A 9,940-nucleotide genomic window follows, 5' to 3' on the forward strand; every position below is an offset into this window, starting at 1 on the left:
CTCTGTCCAGTAACTAAACATGAAGGTGGCTACGAAACCGTCTTTAGGACGCAGGAAGACTTTCGAAGCTGGGTTGACGAAATTAATTTGGAGGTGTAGCCATACGCTACTACTACTACTACTACTACTACTACTACTACTACTACTACTACTACTACTACTACTACTACTACTACTACTACTACTACTACTACTACTACTACTACTACTACTATACCTACTACTATACTACTTAATACATACTAACTATATACTACATTACTTACTACTATACTACTAACTATACTACTATACTAACTACTAATAGACCCCTTGTGATTATTACTCTGTCATTGATCAAGGGACTGAAATGGGTAGCAAACGCATTCTTTCAATAACTGAAAAGCGTACAGAACCCTCATCGAAAGATCAAGAACAGAAATGCGACGAGAGCTTTATCGAGTCCCAAAAGACCCATTAGGCAAGAAATGATGTCATGTTAGATTAAGATCGATATCCGACTGTAAGGAGTCAAATGAAAAGAAAAGCAAATAGCAGCGACGAAACAAAAGTAAAATAAATTATTGAGCGTGCGTGTTATTTTTTATGACGTATTGTGTCTGACCAGTTCTGACACGTTCGTTCTCGCCGCTTTTTTCGTAGTTTTTCTTTTTCTTATTTTGGCCAGATTTTTTTCCCAAAAAGTCTCAAACCTGAGATTTCTTATACGTTTCCATTTTGAAACTTTTTGACAAGATAGAAAGGGGCGGGGGGGGGGGGGGAAGGGGGGGTTGTCATTTTACTTGGATCGATCGATGTTTTAAGTAAAAAGATTTCTGGCCAAAATAAAAATAATGAACTAAAATGGTGTCCGGCCGTAAAATGGTGTCTGACCGTCCCGCTTTCGGCCATTATTAGTTTTGCTATAAGAAAAGAAAAACAAACATGTTTTCAAAATTTTGTCCAGAAAACATGTCTTTCAAATATCAATCGATAAAGATGACCTTTGTCAAAAACTTTCGAATTAAAGACTTCAATGAAGTCCCAGGTTTGAGAGTTTTAGACAAGATGATGATCATTTTAAGAAGAACACTTTTTCTGGCTAAAAATTTAAATACGTGATTATTTTTTTTTTATTCAGAGAATGGCAGAATGGTTGTCTTGTTATAGAGTGATCAGTTGATCTAACCTTATAAAATTGCAATTATATATTCCTTTGCTTTTGTACGGTTCCCTAGACATGACGCATGGCACGGCCTGTTTCTTGTCATGCATGGTTGATTGAAGAATGATCGACTGTGAGGGTTTTCAATGAAGGCCTTTTACTTGTCATGCTTTGTAAAGTTTTGCCGCATTGCGGCAGTTTGTATGTCATGCGTAGCGACTGCAGTAACAAACATGGTAAACATTTAAGGGCATTTGACATGCGCGAGAGGATTACTGTGTCGCATTGGCGCAAGTTGAAAGTTACTGTGACGTATTCACGTGGTTGTTGGTGTTTGTAAGTTAAAACATTTCCGATCAAAGGTCCTTCTGGTAGAAGTAGTAGTAGTAGTAGTAGTAGTAGTAGTAGTAGTAGTAGTAGTAGTAGTAGTAGTGGTAGTAGTAGTAGTAGTAGTAGTAGTGGTAGTAGTAGTAGTAGTAGTAGTAGTAGTAGTAGTAGTGGTAGTAGTAGTAGTAGTAGTAAGCAGTAGTAGTAGTAGTAGTAGTAGTAGTAGTAGTAGTAGTAGTAGTAAGTAGTAGTAGTAGTAGTAGTAGTAGTAGTAGTAGTAGTAGTAGTAATCGTAGTAAGCAGTAGTACTGAAGTTGTTGCTGTTGTAGTAACTAATACTGTTGAACGCTTAACAATTAGAAACAAAACTATAGGTGCCTGATATCTAAATGCCACTGATTTTCATTCACCATGTTGATTTGAATCAATATATCATATTTCTATTTTCCCCTCTCTCTTTTTTTCTCCATTCTAGGCTGACCAACTCCAAGAGGAACAAATTGCAGGTAGGGACAGATACTGTTTGACTTCAGCGTTATAAACATTTAAACAAAAATAAAAATTTGAGCTTTATATAGCGCAATATCCACTAAATGTGCTCAAAGCGCTTTACAAGGGGTCCCTGGTCAACAGCAACATTTAACATGCAGGACGAGACATGACGCCTGTTAGGCGATATTACAATTTTTCGGACAAAGACAACGCTGTAAACGGCCAGGTACTCATTTTACACCCGAGTACGGTGAGAGAATGTTATTAAAGAGCCTTTTCCAATGACTTTTTTTTTCTATAAACATTAAAGATAAATAAGTGAGATTTTTAAAAAAGTTGTGAAAGCCATGAAATGAATCACATAAGAGGGGGGATGGGAGGGGGGGGGGAGAATAAGCTTCTATAATACACATATTAAAACCTCTTTCACTCTAAGTTTTTATTAAAATAAGTATCAGATAAAAATAGATATCTTAAAAACCATGATGAAGCAGAAAAAGAATTCACGTCAATATAATTCCAAATATCGGTTAAAAATTGTACATTATAACAACTCCTTCCCTTTTTTCTCTCTATTAAAATACGACTAGAATACCGATGGTCGGCGGATCAAATCTCTGAAGTCCCGATTTTCACGATCGGCTGATCAAAACTCTCAAGTCCAGCTTTGCGCACCATATTTTATTTCATTTTGGGCGGATCAGACATCCGACCATATTAAATAAAACCCGGTGCGCAAAGCTCGTTTGTAGACTTCAGTTTTGATACATCGATCGTGAACATCGCGACCATCGATATTCTACTTTTATAGAGCAGTATAATTAGGTGCCCCAAACGTAAACAATAATAAGTTGCTAGTGATTTTCGTGAGGGACCGGAATAATTTACGCACAATATAGGTCTCCCAATTTTGTAGTTTGAGTTGTAGGCAATACACTTTCAGTATTGAAAATATGTTTACATAAAATCTAACAGTTGCAGAAATAATAATATAAGACTAAATTATTATGAAAATCAGGCTCCGAATAATTCTCGTTTTGTTCACACCAGCGCAATAATTTGCTCTGGTCTAAAAATAGATAGACTGTAACTTTTGATAAATTTTACCTTTTGTTCCATAAAATATCCATATCTAGACATTATTTGATGCATGATCGAGTATTTATGAATATGTGTTTCTTTTGCCACCTAACAGCCAAATTTTAAAGGTTATTTTTTTTCTATAATTTACATTGGAACTTGAGCTGTCAAGACAGGAACATGTGGTTTGCCATGTGCTTCTAGACCTTTGTTTACGTTTGGGGCACCTAATTATACTGCTCTATTCAATCTATCGATTTGATAAATATTGTTCTTACAAAGATCTTATCTAGTACCATTATATTTTATTTACATTTCAAACAACAATATATAACATTGACATTTGCGTGTGTTTGTTTATCCTGTTGCCTTTTTCTTTCTTACAATCTATCTGCGTTTTGTTCCAAACAAAGCAACATTGACATTTGCATAAACTATCCTTTTACTTGTTTGCTTTTTGCTACAGCGGTGTTGCTACTATAATATTTATGTTTTTGTTCCAATTCCAAATAATGCAACATTGACATTTTCACGTGAGCCTATTTATTCTGTTACTTTCTAGTTTTTGTAGCGACCGCGTCATTGTTGTTATCTATTTGTTTTTTGTTACAACATTGATATTCCCACCGTGTGTCTGTTTGTTCTGTCGTCTGTTTGTTTTGATTGCCACAGTAGTATTGCTGTTACAATCTATATTATGTTTCTATTTCAATTATAAACAATACAACATGGCGTGTGTTTCCTGTTGACTGTTCGTTTTGTTTGTCACAGCAGTGCTATTATTACCCGGCTCGATAATGTTTTTGATTTCAATCGATTCAGTTGGATGATATTATCATGTGTTAGTTTTTACATTTGAATTAAAAGGGGATTATTCAAATGGTAATTGAGATTTTTAATTGTTAGCTTGCTGGGTCCCTGCTGTTTACACGTCTTGTTCATTCCATAACTTTCTTTGATGAAGGTTATTCTTTTTTCTTCCAGATCTCCACCTTTCCTCCTCCTCCTCCTCCTCCTCCTCCTCCTCCTCCTCCTCCTCCTCCTCCTCCTCCTTTTCCTCCTCATCCTCTTCCCCCTTTTCATCCTCATTTTCCTCCTTTTCTTCCTCATTCTCCTCCTCCTCTTCTTTATCCCTTTCCTCCTCCTTATCCTCATCCCCCTCCTCCATTCCTCTTCTTCTTCTTCTTCTTCTTCCTCGGTTTATTTCATGTATAATTTATCCTTTAAATCGTTGACAAAGGCAGCATCCTCTAATGGTTTCACACCACAATGTAATGACCGTCTATCAAAGCGGCAAGTTCTCTGCCGCACTCGTGTACAGTCACAAACTCTCCAAGCAGCTTCAGGCGAAACCCGAAACTGAACACACCGTTTGTCCATGTTGAATAATTTGAAGCTTTTATTCAACTTCTTTGTCTGTCATTCTATTCTTTACTTGTCGTGCTCCTTGCAACAACCTTTGCCTATTTAAAAAATAAATCAACTGAGCTTTTATAACAAGACGCTTTACAAGGGGTCCCTAGCAAATAGCAACAGCTAACATGTAAGACGAGACATGACGCCTGTTGGGCGATATTACATTTTTTTCCGACAGAGACAATGCTGTTTACGACCAAGTGCTCATTTAAACTTGAGTTCGGTGTGAGAATATTGAGTAAAGAGCCATTTCCAAGGACTCAACTATGCACCGCTCAGAGCGGGACTCGAACCCTGGACCTTCCGATTCTAAGACGCGTTTCATACCACTAGAGCACATACTCACACATTATGCTCATCCAATTAATTCCAATCTCCACTTTCACTTCTACAGAATTCAAAGAGGCTTTCAGCCTTTTCGACAAAGATGGCGACGGCACCATCACCACCAAAGAGTTGGGAACCGTCATGAGATCTCTGGGACAAAACCCTACAGAGGCTGAACTCCAGGACATTATTAACGAAGTCGACGCTGACGGTAAAATAGAGAAACTCAATGTGTTAACAGAATACTAACTCCGAAACCTTTCAACTTATCTTTTTAAAGGCGCAACTTCCTAGTTTTATAATAATACAGTATTGTTTTCATACTCGAGAAGAAAAAATATGAGGGTTAGTCAAAAAGTAATGGGACTTTGCTTATCACTTAAAAACAAATTGAATCAATAACATGCATCATACCTTAAATTAAAGCTTGACATTAGCCGAGTAGAGTGCGATTTCTCAACATTGTCTTCGCCTCTCTGAACAGCCGCAGTCCACCTTTTTGTAAGGTCATGTATCCCGTCCTCGTGATGTCCCCTCATTTCCTCCTTCAATTGACCAAAAAGACAAAAGGCTGAAAGCGTCAATCAAGTCTGGTGAATTAATAAGGAGGGTGAGACAGCGTTGTCCATCAAAATGATGCGATTACCTCCCTCTTCCTGGCACTTTTGTGTGGAAGGGTATTTTCATGAAGAAACAATACTCATTCCATCTCCAAAGCCGGTCCAAATGGCCGAATTCTTGCTTGCAGTTGCTTCAAGGTCTATTTGTACCGTTCTGAAATGACAATGGCTCACTGTGGTAGGAAACCAACGAGGATCACATTGCTTATGTTCCAAAACACTATTGGCATAATTTTCCCAGCTGATATCTCAGATTTGAAGTTTTTGGTCTTTGGGGAAAAGGGTGTCGCCATTCCAAAGATTATCTATAAAACACGGCCTCTACAACATGTCCTGAGCGTTATAGACTTTACCAATGCGTTGAAAACTGTTACTCGAAGTTGCTTCTTTAAAAAAAAAAGAAATTCAATGACAGCTTTCTGTCGCTGTGACAGGCATCAGTTGGGGATGGATTGTCATAACTTTAACAAAATTTGACAATTAATTTTTAAAACTTTTGGTTTAAAGACAACATGTGTAAGTTCAATTGATCCAAATATGGCGACACATGAAAAATAAATGAACTCTCTAGGTGATTTGTCCCATTACTTTATGACTCACCCTCGTATTATGGATATTGTAAGTTTTGTTTCTGAAAAAAATTATTGCGATCATAAACCTGTCGTGAGAGATTGATGTGCACTTATCTTTAGAGTGCTCGACCATGTTATATTGAATTATTACACCTATCCCTCTTATTACCTCTTATTTTGCGATCATATCTTGAGCTTTTAAATACTGCAATACCCCTTAAACGTGCTCAAAGCGCTTTACAAAGGGTCCCTGACCAACAGCTACACGAAACATGTAGAACAAGACATGACGCCTGTTAGGCAATATTACAATTTTATGCCACAGAGACAACGCTGTTTACAGCCAGGTTTTTATTTACAACGAATAAATAGAGGTGCCCAAATGAGTCAATAAAATTGAGATAAAGATAAAGGGAGTGAATCTGACTCTTGGCCTTTTATTTTACACCTGAGTACGGTGAGAGACTGTGAGTAAAATGCCAAGCGCCAAGCGAGGCTCGAACCCAGGACCTTCCTATCCGAAAGGAAAGCTAGTGTCATATCACTAGACCACATAGTTACACAGAGTTAATTAGAGTTAATATAAACTATATTTTAATTGTTTAAAGTTGGTTTTCCTAATTCTGATCATTTTTACTTTCCAATTAATTCAATTTTCTTCCCTTAGTTAATTCCGACATAATACCACGTTGACACGATGGGTTACAAATGATCTCTAGCAACCCGAAACATGTTTGTAATCTAAGGTGTCTTCTATTCCAGGAAACGGAACCATTGACTTCCCAGAATTCCTCACCATGATGGCCAAGAAAATGAAAGACTCCGACACGGAGGAAGAGCTCCGCGAAGCTTTCCGTGTCTTCGACAAAGACGGCAACGGTTTCATTTCCGCCGCTGAATTGCGTCACGTGATGACCAACTTGGGAGAAAAGTTGACAGATGAGGAGGTTGACGAGATGATTAGAGAAGCTGATATGGACGGTGACGGGCAGGTCAATTATGATGGTAGGTTTTCATAGAATTTTACATGGTTGCCATAAAAATATTTCATTTAATTCACTTAATTCTATACATTCCTTGTCAACACAGGACTTCAACAGTACATCTCCATCGTATTCTGATCTTTGTCTTCTTCTTCTTCATCTCTCCCCATGACGTTTCAGCCAACTTCGCCTCTTCATCATAAGCCCTTCTCCATTTTTTCTTTGGCCTCTCACACAAAAAATATAATACAATTAAATTCTTATGTTGGTTTCAGTGCTCGTCCAAATAATCATATTTAAAATATTGTCAAAATTTCAAGGCTTCAGCTTGTGAAAATATAATCTATATCTTTGCTCTCCGATCCAACGGACACCTTCTAGCTCCTAACTGAATTGAATGATACCAGAATGAGAATGTGTCAGCCACCTACCCTTTTAGGAATATCGTATTTTTTATGTGTTGGTGTTGGTGTTTAAAAGTTTCGATACTCTTCTTAAAGACTATGGCAACACCACAAAAATAGAGCAAAGTAGGCCTCACAATAGGCCTTACAATGCGTTACAAAATATGAGAAATCATCAGTAAGTATCGACAAATCACAATGGATTGCAGAGAGTATGCTTTCCATCATGGCATCTAGAAACCAATTGGAATTTTGAATAAAGCAGAAAATCAAAGCAGTGTTTGATTTCCATGCATTGTCGAGGATAATTAGAATTGCATTGTTTCAAAGATATTACTCTGGAACGAACTGTTATCGTATTCAATGTAATATTCATTTGAACAATTCTTAAGTCTGAGATACGTGGACGAAACTTCGAAAGATATTAAAACGTCAAAACTCATTTTATAGTATAAAATATACCAATAAATATGATGTTCCTGGCAATAACTTTAAATCCTCTTTTGTGTGTAATTTTGATATAAGCTCAACATTGAGTCATTTTGGACTACAAAAACTTGACCGTTTGAATTCCATTCTCTTTTTCAGAATTTGTTCGAATGATGACCAGCAAGTGATGAGACCTATACTATCTATTATAGACTTAAATAACAATCATACGAGGGCTCTTTCATTATTAACCGAAAAATGCCTGTAAAATCCGCGTTTTTTATGCTATCAACAAAATTCTTGCACGTGTTCATACCTTGACTCGTCCTTCATTTCTCTACGTAACAGCCAAGTCTGGGAATATCCGTAAGGAAATAAGGAATGTCATGTCGTTTACAGAATTAAAAAATCTCCACTGGTTGCTGAGCAATGGGCATTTTTCGGTTATGTCTGAAAGAGCCCTCGTACATACTAACACACTGGGACATTTTGCTGCATTATTTACACATTCAACGTCGAATATAATTTACACATCTCGTTGTCTTGTTTGATGGAGGGACTTCTTTCTTTGGTGAATGTGTTGATGGTCCAAAAGCACAGTCGCCACTGAAGGAAATGGGGAATTTTGACATTTCGTTGGAATGTAAAGACGGAAGAATTTCCATCAAAATGAAAAGCAGCAAGATTTGTACCAGTGCTTGGAAGTTATTTCATATTTCATCTACTCATACACCACTCAGTTTGTTTTTTTAATGTGAATACGTGTATATTATGTATGTATTTATGTGTGTGGGTGAGAATTTTAAGTGCCGTATGTTTGGGTATATGAGTTTGTCGGCATGTTTAGATTTTGAGGAAGTAGCGATACAATTTTTTCTCAAATTCCATCATCAAGGGAGCGAGTGATAATTTTGGATGTTATAGTATACAAATTTTATTCATTTAGTTTATTTTGCTAATTCACGAGATCATTCCATAAGTCATTAACATTTGCATTAATAATGATGCAAGTCAACTTCCAAGGTCAAAGGTTTAAAAATTTGAAAATTTGAAACAAGTTTTGGCTACTTATTTGGCTACTTATTTGGCACCTTTTTGTTTTAGAAATCTGATGGCAGCAATGCTCATAAAATGTATTTTAAATACAATATTAAAAGATATTTGCCTTTCGTTACAAGTGTTGGTTATAATTGATTATCAAGTTATGCCAGATTTTAATGTGCCTTAATTATGATATTTAGTTTGGTCTAAAATCAAAAAAATATTTTCTTATAATTGAATTTTTCTCATTGATACCTATGATTGACTACAATTACAATATCAATGTTTTTTATTTCATGAATTCAGAATAAAATACTTTAGAGTCGCGTTGACGGTCTTCCTTTGGATGGCCAGTATTAAATAATAATCTATTTATGAGAAAACCCGTCTGATGTTATGTTATTTACTTTCTATCGCTTGTCATTTCCTTTGCAAAGATTTGCATTTATCTCGTTCTCTCCGCCTTTTGGTCTCTTTCCTGGTGTGGTGGCATGGTGGTAAATCGGTATGATCTTTAAGTCGTACCCAGATAGGACCGAGTTCAATCCAGATTTTCCTTGTACAGGCATTAACAAGTCGCTTCATCCTAACTTATTTTGCGGCGCTGCACTGCGGCCGACGCATGGAATATTGAGCTTTGAGCTTTTTTTTAAATATAGCGCAATATCCACTAAACGTGCTCAAAGAGCTTTACACGTCCCTGGTCAACAGCAACATTTAACATGTAGGACTGGACACAACGCCTGTTAGGCCATATTACAATTTTTCGGACAAAGACAACAATGTTAATGGCTAGGTACTCATTTTACACCTGAGTACGGTGAGAAAATGTGAGTAAAGAGCCTTTCCCAAGGCCTCAACAATGCGCCGAGCGCGAGGCTCAAACCCAGGACCTTCCGATCCGAAAGCGAGTGTCATACCACTAGACCACATGGCCGGACATATTACAGTCTTCCCTTGAAATTGACTCTATAAAAAAAGACCCCCCAGGTATTGGTTACAGGAAATTTTATTTCGGTTTTAACATCATCATCATCATCATCATCATCATCATCATCATCATCATCATCATCATCATCATCATCATCATCAGCAGCAGCAGCAG

At 37.0% G+C, this 9,940-nt stretch overlaps 1 protein-coding gene across 2 annotated transcripts in view; it reads left to right on the top strand.

Annotated features, from left to right (window-relative positions):
- LOC144963432 (calmodulin-like) overlaps window positions 1–9,220 on the top strand; it is a 44,548-nt gene extending 35,328 nt beyond the window's left edge. For both annotated transcript variants that reach the window (XM_078897492.1, XM_078897493.1), the window contains exons 2-5: window positions 1,947–1,977; window positions 4,854–4,997; window positions 6,741–6,983; window positions 7,954–9,220. In XM_078897492.1, the coding sequence (XP_078753618.1) occupies window positions 1,947–1,977; window positions 4,854–4,997; window positions 6,741–6,983; window positions 7,954–7,982 (447 nt within the window). In that variant the 3' untranslated portion in view covers window positions 7,983–9,220. The remainder of the gene's footprint in view (window positions 1–1,946; window positions 1,978–4,853; window positions 4,998–6,740; window positions 6,984–7,953) is intronic.
- Window positions 9,221–9,940: the final 720 nt, after the last annotated feature.

The sequence above is a fragment of the Berghia stephanieae genome, chromosome 1, assembly GCF_034508935.2.
Source record: "Berghia stephanieae isolate SIO BIC M18660-M18661 chromosome 1, UCSD_Bste_1.3, whole genome shotgun sequence".
NCBI classification, from domain to species: Eukaryota; Metazoa; Mollusca; class Gastropoda; order Nudibranchia; family Aeolidiidae; genus Berghia; species Berghia stephanieae.